This window comes from Balaenoptera ricei, chromosome 6 (assembly GCF_028023285.1).
Source record: "Balaenoptera ricei isolate mBalRic1 chromosome 6, mBalRic1.hap2, whole genome shotgun sequence".
Classification (NCBI taxonomy): Eukaryota; Metazoa; Chordata; class Mammalia; order Artiodactyla; family Balaenopteridae; genus Balaenoptera; species Balaenoptera ricei.
The window spans coordinates 94,909,488-94,930,154 of NC_082644.1; the positions used below are offsets into that span (position 1 = coordinate 94,909,488).

General features: G+C 38.7%; 1 protein-coding gene and 1 long non-coding RNA gene across 3 annotated transcripts in view; one reads left to right on the forward strand and one right to left on the reverse strand.

Moving 5' to 3' along the window:
• LOC132367237 (uncharacterized) overlaps nt 1-6,503 on the reverse strand; it is a 248,699-nt gene extending 242,196 nt beyond the window's left edge. The window contains exon 1 of the long non-coding RNA XR_009503740.1: nt 6,434-6,503. This is a non-coding gene — a long non-coding RNA (uncharacterized LOC132367237). The remainder of the gene's footprint in view (nt 1-6,433) is intronic.
• LOC132367235 (protein NipSnap homolog 3A) lies at nt 1,731-13,794 on the forward strand. Of its 2 annotated transcripts, XR_009503734.1 has the most exons (7): nt 1,731-1,922; nt 4,495-4,705; nt 6,803-6,961; nt 8,484-8,633; nt 10,985-11,066; nt 12,794-12,880; nt 12,970-13,058. XR_009503734.1 is itself a non-coding variant. In XM_059925212.1 (6 exons), exons 1-6 carry the CDS (start codon nt 1,863-1,865, stop codon nt 13,044-13,046), a joined length of 744 nt encoding a protein of 247 aa, XP_059781195.1. In that variant the 5' UTR covers nt 1,734-1,862; the 3' UTR covers nt 13,047-13,794. The 2 variants fall into 2 exon arrangements, 1 of the variants encoding a protein (XP_059781195.1); XM_059925212.1 differs by lacking the exon at nt 10,985-11,066 and having other exon boundaries at nt 1,734-1,922; nt 12,970-13,794.
• Nucleotides 13,795-20,667: the final 6,873 nt, after the last annotated feature.

Sequence of the window (20,667 nt, forward strand, 5' to 3'; positions counted from 1 at the left end):
TAAGATCATAGATGTAAGCCACATAGCAGTGGCTTAAACTAGAAGATGAATTCTCTTGTGAAAGAAGTCCAAAGACAGGCAGTCCAGAGCTCCTAGTATGGTGTTCCATGGTGTCAGAACCTAGGCTGCTTCTCTCTTGTTGTTCTGCCATCCCCAGCATGTGGCTTCTACCTCAAAGACCAAGAACTCAAACCATTACATCCACATTCTAGCAGGCAGAAATAAGAAAAAGGCAAAGAGGAAAACAACCCCTCCTACACAACTTTAAGATCACTTACAGTAGGTCATAAATGTGCTAAAACATCCCACTGGCCAGGACTTAAGTCACGTGGATGCACCAAGCTGCCTGGGTTCTATTAGTACTTTTTTAAGAGGGGTTGGGACAAGAATGGCATTGGGAAATAGCTAGCAGTCTCTGCTACCTCCCTCCAGCACTTTCTATTCTCCATATCCTACTTTGTCTTTCCTCGTCGTATTTATTAATCCCTGATATATTTTTCCTTCATTTGTCTATCTGTTTCCCCTAACCTGGAACTTCCAAGGGAACACAGACTTTGTCTTTTGTTCACCTCTGCACCCCAGTTTCTGGAAAAGTGACTGAAGCATAGAAGAAATTTAATTAATATGGGTTGAATGAGGGAATGAATTGTTAATTCTGGGAGGTGGTGCGGGGGAAGTCTAAGAAAATAAATTTAAACATAAAGATCCAGTCTGGGCACAGATGATGCTTTGTTTTGTCTTCATTAGTTAGAAATGGATGCCCATCATCTGGAAAAAATGACTCGCCCTTCCGGAATTACTAATTTTAAAAAGCCTCCTTTCCTCTGAACAGATGATTCAAGTCATTGTACAAGGTACAACTAACCCCCTAGTCCTAACAATGTAAGTAATACTGCATTAATGTTTGCAATAATGTAATTATTAGCAAGAATAACATAAATATTAACATGATGTAAATAATGTAAATTAATGATGTAATCAACTGATTATTTTTCATGTAAACATTATTAGACGCAGGAAGGGAAATTATTTGCGGGGAGTGTTATACTAGAGACATAAATCCTCTTCTTCCATAGAGGGAGTCAATAGATACTATCTAAACCGAAAAAAAACCCAAAACAAACAAACACAAGAAATAGCAGAATATGCCTATTATTTAAAAATATAGAAACAGGCGTCAGAAGAAACAGCTCTAAATGTTGAAAGGTGATTATTCTGGTGAGCAATAATCAGGGATAGGGGAGACTACACCAGAGGTTTTGCTTTTAAGGATCACAGAATTTTAACAACGTATGTTTATATTTGAATTTTTCATATCTAGCTCGGTGCCCCCATTCCTCTGAGCTCCTAGAAAATACAGTGTAAGTTATTAGGGGCCTTGCAACTTCACGCCGTGGGCAGTGATGGGGAAGGAGAACGCACTTAAAACAGAAAAGTGAAGGCTCCTTGGTCGTGCACACTCGCAACCTACACACGAACTTTTAGGAACTGTACGCAGGTGCGCAAGGACATGAGGCGATGGGCCCAGACAGGTGGTACCGGAGCGACATCAGCACTCAGCTAATTCTAATGTCACTTCTGACGCTAGGGGTAAGAACGTTTGAGGGAACCAGCGGGGAAGGAAGAGTCAGAGCTAACACCAAACGCGTCTGGGGCTCAGGCTGCGGAGGACGCCTGGCGGACTGGGCGGTACGGCCGCCCCCCTCCCCCACCGGCCCCAACGCAGGAGGAGGAGCCGACCCGCCCCGAGTCTGCATCCGGCAGTTGTGCAGGCGCCGCTCTCTGCTAGTCGGGAAGCCACAGGAGGAGGAGTTTAAGGAAGAATCCCGGCCGCTGCCCTTCTCAGCGCTCGAAGCCGTACCATGCTTGCCCTCCGAAGGAGCCTGACTAAGGCTCTGGCCGCTCGGACGCAGGCACCTCAGGTACCGGCCGCCCGAGACGCGCCCAAAACGTTCGCTGGGGGAGGGGCGGGGAAGGGCGTCTGCGGGGAGAGCGCGGGCCGCGCATGCGCCTACGGGCCCAGACCTGCCAACGTGGTGCTGCTGCCGCAGAGGTTCTAGTACAAGTCTGGGAACCCGAGGCGGCCGACCCCGGGATGCGCGGCAGTAGGAAGGGTGCTGTTAGAGGAAGACCCACTGCCAGGGTCTCGTACGGCCGGCTCGCAAACAGTTGTGGACAAGGGCCGTTTCTAGCCTAGGTACCCGGAAGCCCTGAGGACACCCCTGAAGCGCCAGCTGCTGCGTTTTTGAGTCTCTGCGAGGTTGCTGTCTCCGCATTGGGGCCTGTGCTAGACACTGGTCCGGCCTCTCTTACTCATTCGTGTTTTGACAAGCCCCTCCAGACTGAAGGGGCAATAGGACAGGCCTCCCCCGATTCAACGAAATACACAACCTCCCATTATTTTGCAGGCAGAGAACCTTTAAGAGGGGGCCCAGGGTGCAGGTGGTGAAGCATCCTGCCCAGATGCCACTGTCTCCTGAGGTTGGTGCCCTAGTCAGGCAGTGTCAGGAACCTCGTAGCAAATATGATGATGACAACTTCATTTAATCTGGATAAAAAATGTACAAAATAGATTACTGTGATTCAGCCTTAACTGTCAGGAATTGGCCTATTCTGTGAATCTACCCTAGAGGTTTTTCCTTTTGGTGTTTAGGCTTTTACTTCTTTCTCAAAGAGCAGTAAGAAGGGGATTAATCTACTCTAGAGACTGACTTTCTGGTGAAGACTAAAGAGGAACCATTAATGGCCCCTTCACCCAAGATTAGCAATACAGTCTTTATTCTGATTCTCTGTACTGGGGCAGGACCAAGAATTATTCCTTAGAATTTTACTCTGAACTTTGACGTTATTGAATGTCAACCAAAAAAAAAAGAAAAAAAAAAAATGGTTCTGACGAACCTAGGGGAAGGACAGGAATTAAGACGCAGACGTAGAGAATGGACTTGAGGACACAGGGAGGACACATTCTTCTGCCAAAGATAATAAAATGTGTGCCTCTGATCACATATTTTGATCTCCAAATACAAATTCCCTGAAAAGCAACTTTAAAAACAATTGTTACAAGTACCCTATTGGCCCATTTTCTGATACCTGATATATTTTATTTATAATATTTTTAAACTATAAATACTAGGCAGTTTTTATGTGCTTAACATTCTGTTAGGAAAGTTTGGTAAGATGGCACAAAAAGAATTATCTGCCAAATACAGGGGCAGCTGCAATTGTTTTTGATGGCAAGCTTAAGTCAGTTGGGCAATAAGAATATAACTCATCATAGAGATGGAATGACCTCAAGAGAGATTATTATAATTAAGCCTTATACACAATTAAGTAAAATATATGCATTACTCTGTTTTGTAAACAAAATATATGTCAGAGGAAGAAGCCTACTGCTTTCCTTTGACATATCAGGTAGCCAGTATAAGCCCAAAATTCATCAATAGCCTTATAAGTACCAAAACTACTTTAATAGATAATTCTGGTATAATCAGCTTCAGGAAATGTGCACATGCTAACCAAACTTAATGTACGATGGATATGTAAACTAGAATGCTATATGAATGTATATGTATACGCATGTGTGTATATACATATATTTGTATATACATATATATATACACAAACACATATACATACACAAAGCATCTCCTACTGAAAGTTAAGTTCACTCAGAGAACCCAATTAGAAATTTACATTGTGAGCATATGACTATTACAAAAGTAATGAATGGTTCTTAAGGGATATTTCCATCAACCTTCTATAACTGGGTGGATTAAATGCCCTTCTGCAGGTTGCATATGTAATTAAACCCTAGTAATTATTCAGACAATTCTGACTTACTGATGTTTCCTTTTTCTAGCATTTACACAGGCTATCACCATATTACAATGCAATTGGCTAAGTCATAGTTTCCTATTATATTAGTTGCACTCCTGTCCTATTTTTGACTAGTGGTCCACTTCACTGGACTTAGAAAATACTTTTATCTGACCAGCAATTTCCATTGTTTTAAGAACCTAAAAAAAAAAAATGAGTTTTCTGCCAGTAAACACATTGTTATTGTGCCAGCCAAAATACCTGTATATGTTAAAAAATTGTTTTAAATGCTTAACTCTAATACATATGCTATTCAATAAAGATGGAATATTGGCTAAATAAGGGATAATAAACTATTTGTAAAATTTATTAGGATCCTAATTGTAGTCCTTTGGTAAAGAGAGTGCCCCAGTGCCTTCTTATGAGCAACTTCTCATGGAAAAGTGACTAAAGGTGGAGCCCCTGCTAGGAAACAGTAGCTATATATTTAGAATGTTTAAAAGCAGGCATCTTTATTGACATATCTCTAAACAAATTCAATGGAGAGAGGACAACAGAAGTCGAAACAGATTATGAGTTTAATGAGTGTCCCTTGTTTCCAGACTCAGATTTGTTTGTAACATAATATTATAAACCCTACCTTCCCCAAATATTTCAATTTGCCTTATCTTTCTTCAGGTGTGTTCATCTTTTGCTACAGGCCCCAGACAATACGATGGAACATTCTATGAATTTCATACCTATTATGTTAAGCCCTCAAAGATGAATGAGTTCCTGGAAAATGTTAAGAAAAACATTCATCTTCGGACAGCTCACTCTGAATTGGTTGGATTCTGGACTGTAGAATTTGGAGGCAGAATGAATAAAGTGTTTCATATTTGGAAGTATGGTATGAGTCATCAAATTAAGTATTCAGTACAGATTTTCATTCAGTTAGATATTACATGAGACTTAGTTCTTAGATCTATGTTACTATAAATATATACAGGTTAAGTAAAACTAAAAAAGCAATACCAAAAAAATTAATTCAGTGACTATTCTCCCCAACAGTATACCTCTTAACAGCCCATTCCTGGAACCTTTATATTATCATATGGGAAGCAATATTGGGAAAATGTGGCATCTCCAATTTCAAGTCATAAAATTCTGAACTAGACTTTAATTCTAAAAAAAAAAAGTTTAGAATGGCTTATTGTAAAGATTTTTTATGAAAAATTTAAAGCAGTTAATGCAAGAACCAGAGTGGGTTAGGATCATAAAAGAAAGTAGAATTATTTTTTCTTTATATTGAAGCTATAGCTGGATATCAATGTTTTAGCAGAAATCATTCAAACATCTAGGGACTTTAGGGAAATAGAAGTTGATAGGGGATGATAGTTAACTTTGAAGCCCTCACCCATCCTTAAGATTTAATAATTTTGTTATGTTTCAGAACCACTTTGGTTTTTTTTCTGCCCCCAGAGTTTCAAGGAATTCACTGTCATTATACTAGTCTAGGGAGGTAAAGGAAAGGAAGTGAGTAAGTTCTTTCAATATTGAAGTTGACCAACCCCTGGTTTACAAGAAGAACGGTTACAGGAATCCCCAGAATGTTTATTACTCCAATATTAAATCTTTGTGAAGTCACATCAGGACTTGATGATATCTAAAGAACTTTTAATAATTTCATTTAGTGTTTGGTCATCAGTGTCCAAAGTTAATAGTCATAAAGTACTTTAATATGAAAAGTACTCATTGTGTATTTAACGTGGTGATAGTTTAGAGGTTCTCCCTGTTGTAATAAAACAAACCCCATTAAAACACAATTTATGGGACTTCCCTGGTGGCGCGGTGGTTAAGAATCTGCCTGGCAATGCAGGGGACACGGGTTCGAGCCCTGGTCCGGGAAGATCCCACATGCCGCGGAGCACCTAAGCCCATGCACCACAACTACTGAGCCAGTGCTCTAGAGCCCGCGAACCACAACTACTGAAGCCCACACACCTAGAACCCGTGCACCACAACAAGAGAAGCCACCGCAATGAGAGGCCCGAGCACCACAACGAAGAGTAGCCCCCTCTCGCCACAACTAGAGAAAGCCCTCGCGCAGCAACGAAGACCCAACGCAACCAAAAATAAATAAATTCATTTAAAAAAACACAATTTATGCTTTAATGCACCACCAGCTGAATCACGTCCCATTAAGAAATTACTAGTAAGGTCCTGATATAACTTACTAAAGCTCTAAGAAAGCTGTTATTCCTTATCTGCAACGTAAACCATAGAAAACTCTTTTACCATTTGTCTTATAAGGCCCTGTTAGTAAATATTAGTACTAGGCCCATATGTTAGTAACATATGGGTAACAAACAGAAGAGAAGTAGTACTGGGTAAAAAGAATGGATGACAATATGTAAGAGAATGAGCACTATTTCTTTGGAAGCTGTTTGTTCAAAGAAGAGGCTGAAAAAGCAAATCTTAATTTCATTTATGTTCAATTTAATTCAGTTATACCTTGACCTGACCACTCATCACCATCACCACTGACAAAGAAAAATAGTCTTTTTCTAAACTGGTGCCATAATTTAAATGCCTCAATAAAATTAATAAGAATAGTTAACAGATATTGAGTACTCACTAGGTGCCAAACGCTGTTCTGAGCTCCTTTCATGTGCTAATTCATTTACTCCTCACTTCAGCCCTAGAGTTAAACAGACACAGAAAGATTCAATAACTTACCTAAGCCTCACAACTACCTACTAAGTGGTAGAGCATACAAAGCCCATTACTATATGACATTATCAGTTGTTTACATTCCTACTCCCCTTTTAGACCATGAACAACTTGGGGACAGGTGTCACATCTACTTATGTTGGTATCTCCAGTGATATAACACAGTCCTTATGTGGCCTCGATGAACATTTACTAAACTGAATGAAACCCAGAAAAAGTACAGGTGGTTTTAAATCAAACATTTTTATTTTTCTTACTCCTTTTCATCTCATAGACAATTTTGCTCATCGAACTGAAGTTCAGAAGGCCTTGGCCAAAGATAAGGAATGGCAAGAACAATTTCTCATTCCAAATTTGGCTCTTACTGATAAACAAGAGAGTGAAATTACTTACCTGGTGCCATGGTGCAAATTAGAAAAACCTCCAAAAGACGGTAAGTCCTTCCGTCTTAGTCACTGAATTTTGATGGAGAAAATATTAAAGATTTTAAGCTATAAAAACTAAAGTTCTACTGGAAAAAAATGAAGTTAATCTTTTGCATAATATAGGAACATATGTTGATTGTTGAGATAAAAATAAGTTGGAGCTCTTAGCTTATTCTTAAAAATTGAGCATTAAATAATGCAGTATTTTTCCAAATTGGTATCATACTGATACTTAAAGTTGAGCTATATTATAGAAAAAGTTGACATGGTCACTAAAGGTTGAGAAGTTGGGCCTTGGGAGCAGGGAACACATGTGGGTAGATGAGGGATAGTGTATGATATTTTGTCATAATTTTTAAATATTACAAACTTTTAGATATAAAAGCATTTTTCCATAAATTACTACTAATCTCAAATCATTAAGTACAAATTTGCTTATAAAATTTGACTGTTTCGGGGGAATGAATTAACTGAAACTGCCAAGCTGTATTACTGTAGTCTAACTTTTATGTCTTCCTCTTTCTTATTTCTCAGTTTGAAAATAATTCCTAAAGATTTGTCTTCTTCCTGATTTCACTTCTTGCTGACTTAAAGAAATTATTACCTCAATCCAGTTTTAAACAAAGGTCAGATTAGAAAAAGCATAAACTAATTTAAATTTTATTTTATTTCCCCCATTATTCCCAACTCTGTAGTGCATTTTGGATTACAAGAGATTTGAAAAGTCTTATTTAGATCCTTATCCACCTACATCCCCTCAGTTTTATGCACCATCTAAATGAACTAGTGGGTTTCAAAGACAATGTCAAATCTTGGTTCTCTTCCTCTATGTTATTCATGATTCTTCAGTAACTTCTGCATGTTTTTCCTTTACTTCTCAAGTCTACTGGCCCCCTAGTTTCTTTCTGTCCACCCACCCTATACTTCCACCCAGAAGGTAAAATACTTTTCAAGTATTTACCTGGATATTATATACCTGGAATAATAAAACCACCTCCTTTAGCGTTTGTTTTCCCTCAAAAACTCTGAGACAGTCACTTCAGGTCCATTGGTTGCTTGCTGTTCCTGGTAGAAATGGAAACCTATAGGGGGAAATTATATAAAGCAAAAAAGTAGTGGAAGTTGGAAAGAAGAATAGAACTGTAAGAGATTGGAAAATACTTTATTCATTTCTATTTTAAAAGTGTAAATGCAGGCAGCTAAAAACTCCTATTCCATTATTTTCTCACTATTTTATTGATAAATTTTATAGGTTAAAAATATTTTAGATAATAACTTACCTATATCTTCCAGTCCCTTTTTCTTTGTTCTCTATGATAAGCTTAACAACTCATCCTTAAAGTGGGACAAGGACTTTCTAAACATAAAAGCACAGTGCAAATTATTAATAAATATGTCTACATAAACATGTATATGTGTATGATCCTCCAAATCTATATATAGATTAGCTTTCCACTGGAACCAAACTAGACAGGATTACAAATTGCTTGAATGTGTTCAGTAAAATACTTATTTTTCTCCCTATTCCAGGAGTCTATGAACTGGCTACTTTTCAGATGAAACCTGGTGGGCCAGCTCTGTGGGGTGACCCATTTAAAAGGGCAGTTCATAGTCATGTCAATCAAGGCTACACAAAATTAGTTGGAGTGTTCCATGCAGAATATGGAATACTCAACAGAGGTACAGTTGTCCATCTCTTCTATGAAATTGCAAAGTATATTGGTGATCTACTGTTCCTTGGGTCAGTTTGTCTCTGTTCTCATTATTGAGTGTATTTTACTTTTTATTGCCAAATTTTTAGTGTTTTGTGATTTTAAGGGTTGAGTAAACCTCTTTTAAATCTTATTTCTTTAGAATATTAATACCTTATGAAGCCTTTTTCAAATACTGAACTGCTTTTTTCTCTGATACATCAAAATAATAAAATTTTTAAAACTGGAAAGAACCTCAAGAAATCACCTATTCCTTTCATAATCTTTTTTTCATAATCTACATAATCTCTGAATGTAGTTTTATTCATTTTTTTTTCCACTTTTATTGCAATATAATTGACATATAACATTGTGTAAGTTTAAGGTGTACAACATAATGATCTGATATATATATATATTTTTTTAAGTGGATTTTTTTTCTATTAATTAATTTTATTTTTGGCTGTGTTGAGTCTTCGTTTCTGTGCGAGGGCTTTCTCTAGTTGTGGCAAGTGGGGGCCACTCTTCATCGCGGTGCGCGGGCCTCTCACTATCGTGGCTTCTCCCATTGCGGAGCACAGGCTCCAGACGCGCAGGCTCAGTAGTTGTAGCTCACGGGCCTAGTTGCTCCGCGGCATGTGGGATCTTCCCAGACCAGGGCTCGAACCCGTGTACCCTGCATTGGCAGGCAGATTCTCAACCACTGCGCCAACAGGGAAGCCCATGATCTGATATATATATATATATATTGTGTGAAATTATCACCACAATAAGTTTAGTTAACATCCATTACCTCACATAGTTAAAATTTTTTTTTTTCCTTGTAATGGGAACTTTTAAGCTTCTCAGCAACTTATTTATTTTATATGTGAAAGTATGTACTCTTGTACCATTTGTGATTTTTTTTTAATAATATTACTTGGGTTGTTTTGGGGTGAAAAGTAATATATAGGGGCCACGAAGACCCAACACAGCCAAAAATAAAAATTAATTAATTAATTAATTAATTATTTTTTTTAAAAAGTAATATATAGTTATTGTAAATATTAAAAACATGGACAAGCCCAAAGAAAAAAATTACCCATTTCTCACTACTTATATACACATAGTATGTATACCATATTGATTTATTTAATAAAACACCTATTTGGGATATTTAACTTATCAAGTTGAAAGATACTCCAGTCAGAATTTCAGAGGGTTTTTTCGTTTTTTTTGTGTGTTTTTTTGTTTTTGTGGCAAACTCGAAAAATGCTTATAAAGTTTATCTGAGAGGATAACTAAGACTTTTAATATTTGAAAACTCATAATATCCAGTTGCCTCCTCGTATTCTCCACTTCATGTCTAATGGACATCTCAAACCTAACATATCCAGAGTTGAGCTGATCGTTGCCCAGAAATTCAACTTTTTATAATATATTGTAAAAAAAAAAAGTTGGACTGTGCAAAAATAGATGTTTGTTCAAGTTGGAAAATACATGAAGAGGAGAAAAATTATGACAATTATTAGATGCCTTTCTCACACCATACACTAAAATAAAATCAAGATGGATTATAAATATCAATTAAAAAACTGAATTCATAGAATTACTGAAACAAAATATAGATAAATTTATTTAATAATATGTGAGAACAACATTTCTAAGCCAAAAGCAAATGAAGAAACTATGAAGGAGAAAAAAGAACTGATGATTTTATTGTACAAAGGCTCAAATTTCTGTGCATACCCACAACAACATAAATGAAATCCAAAAGCAAAAAGAAAAATAAAAGCTTATGCAAAGACGACACAGATGACTAATATATATTAAAGAAGTTGCAGATTAAAACAATAATTGGATGCCATTTTTTACCTAATAAAAACATATTATATAGATACAGTATTAGAGGGGTTGGGGACAAACAAGTACTGTTGTACAGTGTAGGGCTGTATTGGCTTAATCTTGCCCCCCTTAATAATTTGGCAATAAAACAAAAAGCTTAATTTTTTCAACTGTTTTTGCCAACATTCTAGGAAATATGAATGTTTTTAGTTATACAAGAAGGAAATTTGAAAGGATATAAAATATATAATCACATTTGAATGATGACGTTAAAGGTTTTTTAAATCTCTAATTTACTATAATGGACGTGTAGAATTTTTATTTAAAAAAACTACTGAAATGTGTGTGCACACACTTTTTAATCTTAAATTCATTCTCAGTGTACTAGGAATATGATAATATGCTGAGTATAAATCAGTACTTCATTTCTGGAGGATAGTGTATGAATATATACAGTGTACATTTGTAAGTGTATATATGTAAGATACTCTTTGGTTCTCTCAATTTAAATTTTAGGAGTTTATGTTAAGAAAATAATCAGATCCAGACTGCCTGGGTTTGAATCCCAGCTCCACCACTTAAAACTCTGTCACCTTGGGTGAGTTACTTAACCTTACTGTGCCTTAGTTTCCTCATCCATAAAATGATGACAATAATAACCTACCACTGAAGGTTATTATGAAAACTAAATGAGTTAATACACACAAAATGTAAAACCAGGCTCAGCACGTAATAAGCACCCAATAAATGTTAGAAGTTGTCATCAACACTGCTCTTATTATAGATATACATGTACTGCTGCTCTAATGAAATTTATGTCAGCATTATTTATAGTAAGGAAACTTTGGAAACAATGTGGTATAACCATCTTTATGTAATACACATGTGATACATAAATAGATATATAGATATGTGTCATATATAATGTATTTATAACCATAAGCATATATTTTTATGTGTTTATGTGTATATAAATACATAAATATATATTAAAATGCAAACATGTATGCATAACCATGGAAAGAGATATACCAAGTATTAAAGTGGTTATTTCTGGATGGTATTGAAATACCTCCTACTTTATCTGCATTTTCCTATACAGATAACATGTATTATACTGTAATTATAAAAAGTTTATAAAACACTATGCATAAGAACATTACCCCAGTATTTCACAGAATACTGAAACACTGGAAATAATTTAATTGGTCAATAATAAGGGGTTGGGATAAAATGTTGTTATATCTATAAGAAGGAATTCATATAGCCATGAAAAATTAATGTTATTGCACAGGGAACTCTACTCAATGATCTGTGGTGACCTAAATGAGAAGGAAATCCAAAAAAGAGGGGGTATATGTATACGTATAGCTGATTCACTTTGCTGTACAGCAGAAACGAACACAACATTGTAAAGCAACTATACTCCAATAAAAATTAATTTAAAAAATTAATGTTATTGCCATAGAAAGAACACATTGTTGATTTTTAAAAATCTATTACTAAGACTAAGCATAATATACAGCAAGATCCTAATGTGATTTTCCTCACATTTTTTAAAGGAAATACACTTAATAGAGGTTTTCCTTAGGTGGTTAACATTATTGCTACTTTTAGTTTTTTTCTTTGTATCACCCAAATGTTCAATAATAAACACAACTTTTTTTATGATCTTGCTTTTTTAAAATAAAGGAACATGTATTAGGAAGTCATGCAATTTGGGTCTATATTTTTTTTTTGGCTGCGTTGGGTCTTTGTTGCTGCGCACGGGCTTTCGCTAGTTGTGGCGAACAGGGGCTAACCTTCGTTGCGGTGCATGGGCTTCTCATTGTGGTGGCTCCTCTTGTTGCAGAGCATGGGCTCTAGGCACACAGGCTTCAGTAGTAGTGGCTCGCGAGCTCTAGAGCGCAGGCTCAGTAGTTGTGGCTCACGGACTTAGCTTCTCCATGGCATGTGGGATCTTCCCGGACCAGGGCTCGAACCCATGTCCCCTGCATTGGCAGGCGGATTCTTAACCACTGCGCCACCAGGGAAACCCTGAGTCTAGTCTTGATTATGTCTTTAGCTGTGTTATTTTACTTCCCTTCTCCAGCTTTCTGTTTCTTCATCTACAAAACCAGTTTGACTATTTAATTTATAAATTTCTCTCCCAAATCGCTCACCCCTCTGAAATCTTACCAGTAATATACTTAGTGTTACCCTGTTGATAATCACTATTTTGATTTAAAGAATAGGAGTTACAGTTTCTGATTAATGTTTCTGTCTTTCTTATCTGAGTAATGCCACAGTCTTTAGAATCTATTTCTGGTTTATTTATTTCTGCAGTTCATGTTCTTTGGTGGAACGAGAGTGCGGATAGCCGAGCAGCTGGGAGACACCAGTCTCATGAGGATCCCAGAGTTGTGGCAGCTGGTAAGCTATTTCACTAGGCACAAGTTATTCTTAGAACAAATTTGATTTAGTCAATAACTTTATATACCTTCTTGTGAATTTTTTTCCAGTTCGGGAAAGTGTTAACTTCCTTGGGTCTCAGCAGAATATGCTTCTGATTCCTATGTCATTTTCACCATTGAAATAGTTTTCCACTGATACATGAAGCATTTCATTAATTGCCATAAGATGTGTCTGCTAATGGTGCTTAAATTCTCCCAAGAGATTCTCACTTTTATTTGATGGAGGTGGTAAGTTAATTTGCTATGTCCCTTGCATATTTAAAAGCTACCTCTGTCCACTATCACCACCACTTCAGGAAACAGTCTGTTCCTTTTTGCCTAGGCATTTCAGCATCTGTCATACATTAAAAATAGTTGCTGTTACTATAGGATCTTGACTTTTCATTTGTTTCAAAATATCTCTTTTTCTCTATTTTGACAACCCTCTGCTTTTATAGCATTTTCTTACATTCAAATGATTCTTTCATTTCCATACCTGTGATAATATCTTTACATTATTTGTATACATTATTGACCTTTTCATCATGTCTGTTTTTTTAAGATTTTAAAAGTTTTTGTCCATTAAAGTTTATTTTATACTACCAGATAGGATTCATAAAAATATTAAACATATTTCTTTACAATGAAAGAGTACAATGTTACCTGTGTCATCTGTATTAATTATGGTTTTCACATTAATAATTAACTTACCTGGAAAATAATGTTATTAGGTCCTGGTATTAAAAGTTATTGATGACTCATTGGTTTATATGCTGCAGTATCTTCATTTACAGTTAACTTTACTAATTTTTACTTCATTTTAAATCACTGTTTAACAAAGGTACTTGGTCATCTGTTTGTTTTAATGAGATATTTATGGTTATGGAAATGTTCACCCTAATAAAAGCCTACATATACAATCTGATTCTTCTTATTGTGTTTTATATTTTTATCCTCATCTCTGGAGCTATTGTTGTGTTGCCATAAGGTAATGAGACAGTAATAATGTACTGTCTTTATTGTAAATATTGTCACCTCAAGTAAATAGCCTGCAAGTAACCTTATAAGAATTTCTTCAGTACCATCACAGACATACTAGGATCTTCTTACAAACAACTTTAGTTTTTATTTTAGTTGAGTGCCTCAGCCTTCTTAAACTAGATTTGGCACTTCTAAGCTCTCCTGATAGCTTGTACTTACAGCTATGTTATTTTATGTTTCTAATATACTGCAAAAACAATAAATTATGAATTAGCTATCTATGGGAAAACTGAAAAACAGGAAGCACGGTCACCTCTCTTACCTGGTCCTCAGGAATCTGAAGGACAGATGAGTTCCTAGTAAGGCAAAGAACACCCTGACTCTGAAGGCTAAAATCTATCAGACATGTTAGAAGCATTGGTTCTGAGTTTTGACTAAGAGTCTTCCACCTCAGTTTTTTGAAAAGTTGTCACTTAGGGAATGAGGTAGTGATGGTATGAATTGCAGTCTGTGTGGATGGATTTCCTCTGGCGTGAGATCAGCCGTGTGCTTAAGGCCATGTTTGGTCACATGAAAGTGTACAATTGGGTCTGCCTTTTCCTCTTTCATTCATCTTTGGACTAGCTAGAACATTTCCTGGTGATGGCCAGGGGCTCTTTCATCCATCCAATCCAGAGCCCTGATGGAGGTTTATAAAGCAGCGGCAGACCAGCGTTCTTACCATGTCCCAGACAGAACTGGAGAGCCAGTAGAATGATGGGCTTCACTCCGCTGATGAACTACAGGTGCTTCCATTTGCTGACACACCCTGGACCAGGAACACGACAAAGCTGGCCGGGACAGAGGACATTGCAGAGATGACACAGATGGACGTAATTATGTCCACTAACATGTTCTTCTTGCAAAGAGAAAGTCAGTGAGGATCTGAGCATTCACTGATGCAATTGAGGACTCAATCAAGGCAGACACACACATGCACACACGCAATATATGAAGAATAGCCCAGGGAAAAATACCTCTTCAATAAATAAAATAAAATTATTTTATTCAGAGTTAAAACATCATTTTCAGGTCAAAAACCTGACAGTTCAAATGCTGAACTGATTTCTCTGAGTTCATGAAAGAGTCTGGTACCAAAATGAAACTATTGAAAGAGGTCTGAGAGGGAATTTCCTGGCAGTCCAGTGGTTAGGACTCTATGCTTCCACTTCAGGGGGTCTGGGTTCAATCCCTGGTCAGGGAAGTCCTGGCCCAAAATAAAATAAATAAATAACTAAATGGAATTTAATTTAATTATTTAAAAAAAAAAGAAAGAGGTCTGAGAGTGGCCTAATGGGGTTCACGTTGGTTCACTGTTTTTGACATTATAAGAGCAGCAGGTTGTAAATTCTCACACACACAAAGGACTGCTTTGGTTTGAAAACTTAATAAATGCAGAAATATTAGTGTGAAATTACTCAAATAAGTTAAATTCTTCTGGCTGTAAATAAATTGGAAAACAACAATGCATAGCATATTAATCTAACAAACAAAAATTCTAACAGATTCTTGTTATAAGAACGGTCTTAGGGCTTCCCTGGTGGTGCAGTAGTTAAGAATCCACCTGCCAATGCAAGGGACATGGGTTCGAGCCCTGGTCCGGGAAGATCCCACATGCCGCGGAGCAACTAAGCCCATGCGCTACAACTACTGAGCCTGCGCTCTAGAGCCCGCGAGCCACAACTACTGAGCCCACGTGCCACAACTACTGAAGCCCGCGCGCCTAGAGCCCGTGCTCCGCAACAAGAGAAGCCACCGCAATGAGAAGCCCGCGCACTGCAACGAAGAGTAGGCCCTGCTCACCGCAACTAGAGAAAGCCCACGCACCGCAACTACAGAAAGCCCACACGCAGCAACGAAGACCCAACACAGCCAAAAATAAAATAAATAAATTTATGAAAAAAAAAAAAAGCGGTCTTATACACCCTTTATACAGGGTCATATAAAATTTCCATTGACCTGTATAATTATTCTGTAGGAGATAAGCAGAAACAATTATTGCCATGTTCCACGTATAGGATCTACACTTTCAAGTATGAACTGGAGCTCAGTCTTGACTGGCGTAAGATCACTAAATGCCAGTGATGGCTTTGTATTTAAAAGTCTTAAACAATAAACTGTTAAGTGACCATGTTTACCTGCCAACTACTCCCATGTACCAACGACTCTGGGCCCCTTTTTCTGACATGTTTTGGGATGGATACTGTTACTTGCCGAGCTTCAAGTGTTCCTTCACTTGCTTGATGGCATCCTTAACTCTGACTTGGAAGACATGATTGAGAAGTACTGGCACCCCAAGAAACCTACCATACCTAAAAGAACAGCCTGACATTAGAACACTGAGAATATGAATACAGAATCGCTTTGTAGCAGATACAGCATGAGTCTGTACATGCTTCATTTAGATGAATTCCCTCTTTAAAGGAAGTCTAAAGTTAGATTTGGTGAAAGTTATAGCTCAGTCTCCTCTATTAGATTCTGGTAACCTCTTAACTCCTATTATTCCTGCCCAGGGGGCTAGCAGAGGCTAAATGGGGAAGGGGAGGGGCTTGGGCTTGATTATAGACAAAGTTAGACATCTGAGATGTTAAAGAAAGAATACTCATTCATCTCGCAGATGCTCCTCCCAGCTATGGTGGCTCAGGCCTGAACTTGGATCGCAAGGTAAACGAATGGGGAGTCAGGACGAGCAGTGAGGGGCGCTGACCAGAAAGACCTGAAGGACTTATTCACAGGCCTTGGCTCTCTCCCAGCATGAGGGCCACTGTAGATGCCCCAGACTGCGCTGCTCAGAGAGCTATGTTGTGAGGCAGCCATGTAAGTGATCTCATTTTCCTGAAGGTATGAATGGATTTCAACGATGCTTCCTTCTTTTCTTCTGAGTACCACCTATTCCTTCAAAACTCAGGGGGACACATGAGTTGAAAAGCAGTGAAAATAAATGGTTTTAATACCACTTCTTCCATCCAAGTCCTTCATGGGTCCATGTAAAAAGCCTGAGAAACTGTCCTTAAATCCATAGGACCCTTTATGAATCTGATTTGGGAGGAAAGTGTAACTAAGATATGAGACTTATACTTTGGACTAAACTAGTTTAAAACAACCTTATTTAATGAGATATGACTGAGCTAGAAGCTTTTTAAATTCAAAGTAAACCGAGCACATGTGTCTTTATGGGGCAGAATTGGGACAGAAAACAAATCAAGGACAACAATGACACATGTCCCTCAAACATGTACCACAGTGTGACCAGACTCTGCCCACAGGGCCCAGACTCTGCCATCAGCCAGCCACCAAGGCCTGATCCACTCTGCTCTCAGCAGGGCCATTCACTTACGGCAAGTCAAGGAGAGCCCCAGCAAATTATTCTGAACAACTAAGCGTTAGACCGTGAAGTATCATTCTTTATAGTTACAAAAGGATTTTAGGGAGCAGCACCATTGACTATGCCTAGTGAATTCTTCTGTTCATTGGAGTTATACTGATGAAGAGATGAGCTCTTATTTTAAAGAAAGGTAACCAAGAAGGACTGCTTTAAGTTTTCAACACCATTTGAAATTCCTTGTCCTCACCCGGCAACCTGGATGCTGATAAGGCAGCAGAGAGACAGCAAAAGCAAGCCTCTTCCTGAAATCATTCTCAGAAAAAATGGCTCAGAACTGTTTCCCACACTCAGAGTTTCAGAGGATGTCAGAGTCGTTAAGACCCACAGAAGTTTTATGGGCGAGCCTCCCTAATTCAGCGGTGAGGAAACAGGCCTAGGGACTCAGCGTGACCTGTCCAAGGTCACCAGCTCATCTGTGGCAGAGGCAGAGATGAAGCTGGGCTTGTCACAGTCTGTCCTGTGACACCAGAGTGTCCACAGTGTGCCTTCCACAGCTCATTGATCCAGAGTGTTGTATTCTGGTTGTACCTCGAACCAGTAAGGAAACTAGGCTGACTTCAAAAGAGAGAAGGAGGCTAAGCTCCCTCAGATACAGGAACAATGTGCTCCAAGCCCCCTCCTCTCAAAACTCACATGCTTTTCCCTATGACAGGAATCAAGACTGAAAGAGACCCTCCTGACACGGCAGGTCACCCATGCCTTCTCCCCAAGCCCACCCTGCACCCCACCTGAACGGTCACACCCTGAAAGTGACTCACTTGTGGAGGAGGCAGCCCCCCCAGCCCCCAGGGGACACACGGGCAGCATCTTCTTGATTTTGTCGCTGCTACACTGGCAGGTGGGGGAGGGGTTCTCCATCGTCCAGTTCCGGTTTCGGAAGAGGTCCGTGATGGTCTGGGGGACTGGGGTGGTGGTCCACTCTTCCTCCGCCACCGAGCAGGGCATGTCTCTGCAAAGGGACGTCAAAGGTAGGATCACCCAAGAGGGCCTGGCCTCTCCTATTGCCTCAGAGCACAGGACCAATCAATAACAACTGCAAACATGCATCTATCCCCTCACCTTTTGGTTATTTGATGCCCCCCTCCCCGCTGCCATAGGCTTGTAAGCTGCAGACTCATTTTACGGTTAGGGGTAATGGAACACAAAGAGGGCCTAAATACTCATATACTGAACTCAAGTCAATCCAGTCTACCGCCCATGTCTTCACTCAACAAACGGTCGCTGAGCAGCTACTATATGCCAGACACTGTTCTGCATATTTGAGAGTCTGGGTGAATACGAAAAAGTCCCTACCTTCAAGGAGTTTGCAATCCTATAGAGATTTGACAGTAAACAAATAATTATATCACTTAGCCAAAAATAAAGCAGTGCATGAGGAAAAGAGTGACTACGCTCCCTGAGAAGGTGATAACTTCTTCCAAGGCATAAACGATTAGGAAAAACAAGCCAGGAAAAGATTTGGAGAGAAAGAACACTATGAGCAAAGGCAATAGAAAGTGTAGGTACAAAGTCCCACAAAAGAAACGAGCTTTTATGTTTAAGGAACAACAGGAAGGCAGTGGGGCTGGAATGTGATGAGCTACGAGGGAGAGTGATGGAAGATGAGGAGGAGAGGGAGGCAGGAGTCATAGGACACAGGCCTGGGAAGGAGTCTGCATTTTATGCTCAATGTGCTGAAACCTGGTGGAGAGTGTCAGGATTCACTTTATGTTTCAAAATGAGTAGAGAATTGGGAGGGGTGCAGTTAGTAGGGGTCAGAGTTTTTGGTACATGAAGAGCTAGGTTGTTTGCAAGCACCCCAGGTGACCAAAGACAAGGCCTTTATGCCTGACTTGAGTTCTAAATTACTGTGTAACCATCAAAAAGTCACTTGCCCTCTTGGAGCTTATTTTCACCATTAGCAAAATAAAAGTGTAAATTTACCTCTCTCAACAAAGTATTTCTAGTGTCCCTTTCATTTTCAAAATTATACAATTTAATGCATTTATTTCTGAGAAATTTATCCTTAAAAAAGTGAAAGATTCCAATGATGCCCCTGGTTCTAATATTCTGGGGATTCAGTGCAGAAATTAATCTGAGTGATTAATTCTATGGGAAAGTACTATAATGAGATTCTCTCATTTAATTATTCTTACAACCCTAGGTAGTAGTTTAATTATCACCAATAACAAACAAGGTAACAGAGGCTCAGAGAAACTGAGTAACTTACCCAAGGTTACACAGTCAATAAGTACCAGAACCGGAATTCAAATCCAGGCCTGTATGCTCCAAACTCATATTCTTTATATCACTCACATAGTCTGTCGAGAAGATTCTATGCAGACGCCTTCCCTTGATTTTATAGAGAGACAGAGAAGTCACATACAAAGAAGCAGGAATCAGCATGCCATGAATTTCTTACTAGAAGCTATAATGCAATGGAGAATTGCCTTTGAAATTATAAGGAAAAATTATTTCCAATGTAGAATTTTATGCCCAACCAACATATGAATCAAGAGGTTTGGTAGAATAAAACATTTTTTGAAATTCAAGTCTCAAAAAAAAAAGCTACCAAATCCTGGCAACAGGAGGTCCAACACAAGGCAAACGAGATCCCCCAGGATATCAGTGAGAGGAGATCCCAGAATTACTACCATGCTGTCTTAAAAAACAATTAGCGCACAGTGGAGCAAGAGAACAAAGGACCCCCGAAAGATAATGCCAGAAGATGAAACTGATAAGCTGATTAATGGGTTTAATCATAGTGAGAGGAAATTTATTTAGGCAAAGAATTTGGTGATTAATAAGTGATGGGGGGCTTCCCTGGTGGCGCAGTGGTTGAGAATCTGCCTGCCAATGCAGGGGACACGGGTTTGAGCCCTGGTCTGGGAAGATCCCACATGCCGCAGAGCAACTAGGCCCGTGAGCCACAACTACTGAGCCTGCGCATCTGGAGCCTGTGCTCCGCAACAAGAGAGGCCGCGATAGTGAGAGGCCTGCGCACCGCGATGAAGAGTGGCCCCCCGCTTGCCACAACTAGAGAAAGCCCTCCCACAGAAACGAAGACCCAATGCAGCCATAAATAAATAAATAAATAAATAATAAGTGATGGGTATAATGAAAATAATAGAAACAAATGAAAAAGAAATAGTCACTCTCCTATTGATTAAGATCATAAGTTTAAGCCACAAAGCAGTGGCTTAAGCTAGAAAAATTTTCTCTTGTAAAAAAGAAGTCCAGAGATAGGCAGTTCAGGGCTCCTAGTATGGTGCTCCATGGTGTCAGAACCTAGGCTGCTTCTCTCTTGTTCTGCCGTCTTCAGCATGTGGTTTCTACCTCATAGTCCAAGAACTCAAGCCATTACTCCACATTCCAGCAAGTAG

What these genes read in the sequence shown, in the direction of transcription:
- LOC132367235 (XM_059925212.1), top strand. Translation starts at nt 1,863, where the DNA reads ATGCTTGCCCTCCGAAGGAGCCTGACTAAGGCTCTGGCCGCTCGGACG. An exon ending in CTCGGACGCAGGCACCTCAG is followed by an intron (nt 1,923 to 4,494) that starts GTACCGGCCGCC and finishes ATCTTTCTTCAG; the next exon opens with GTGTGTTCATCTTTTGCTAC. An exon ending in ATATGGAATACTCAACAGAG is followed by an intron (nt 8,634 to 12,793) that starts GTACAGTTGTCC and finishes TTATTTCTGCAG; the next exon opens with TTCATGTTCTTTGGTGGAAC.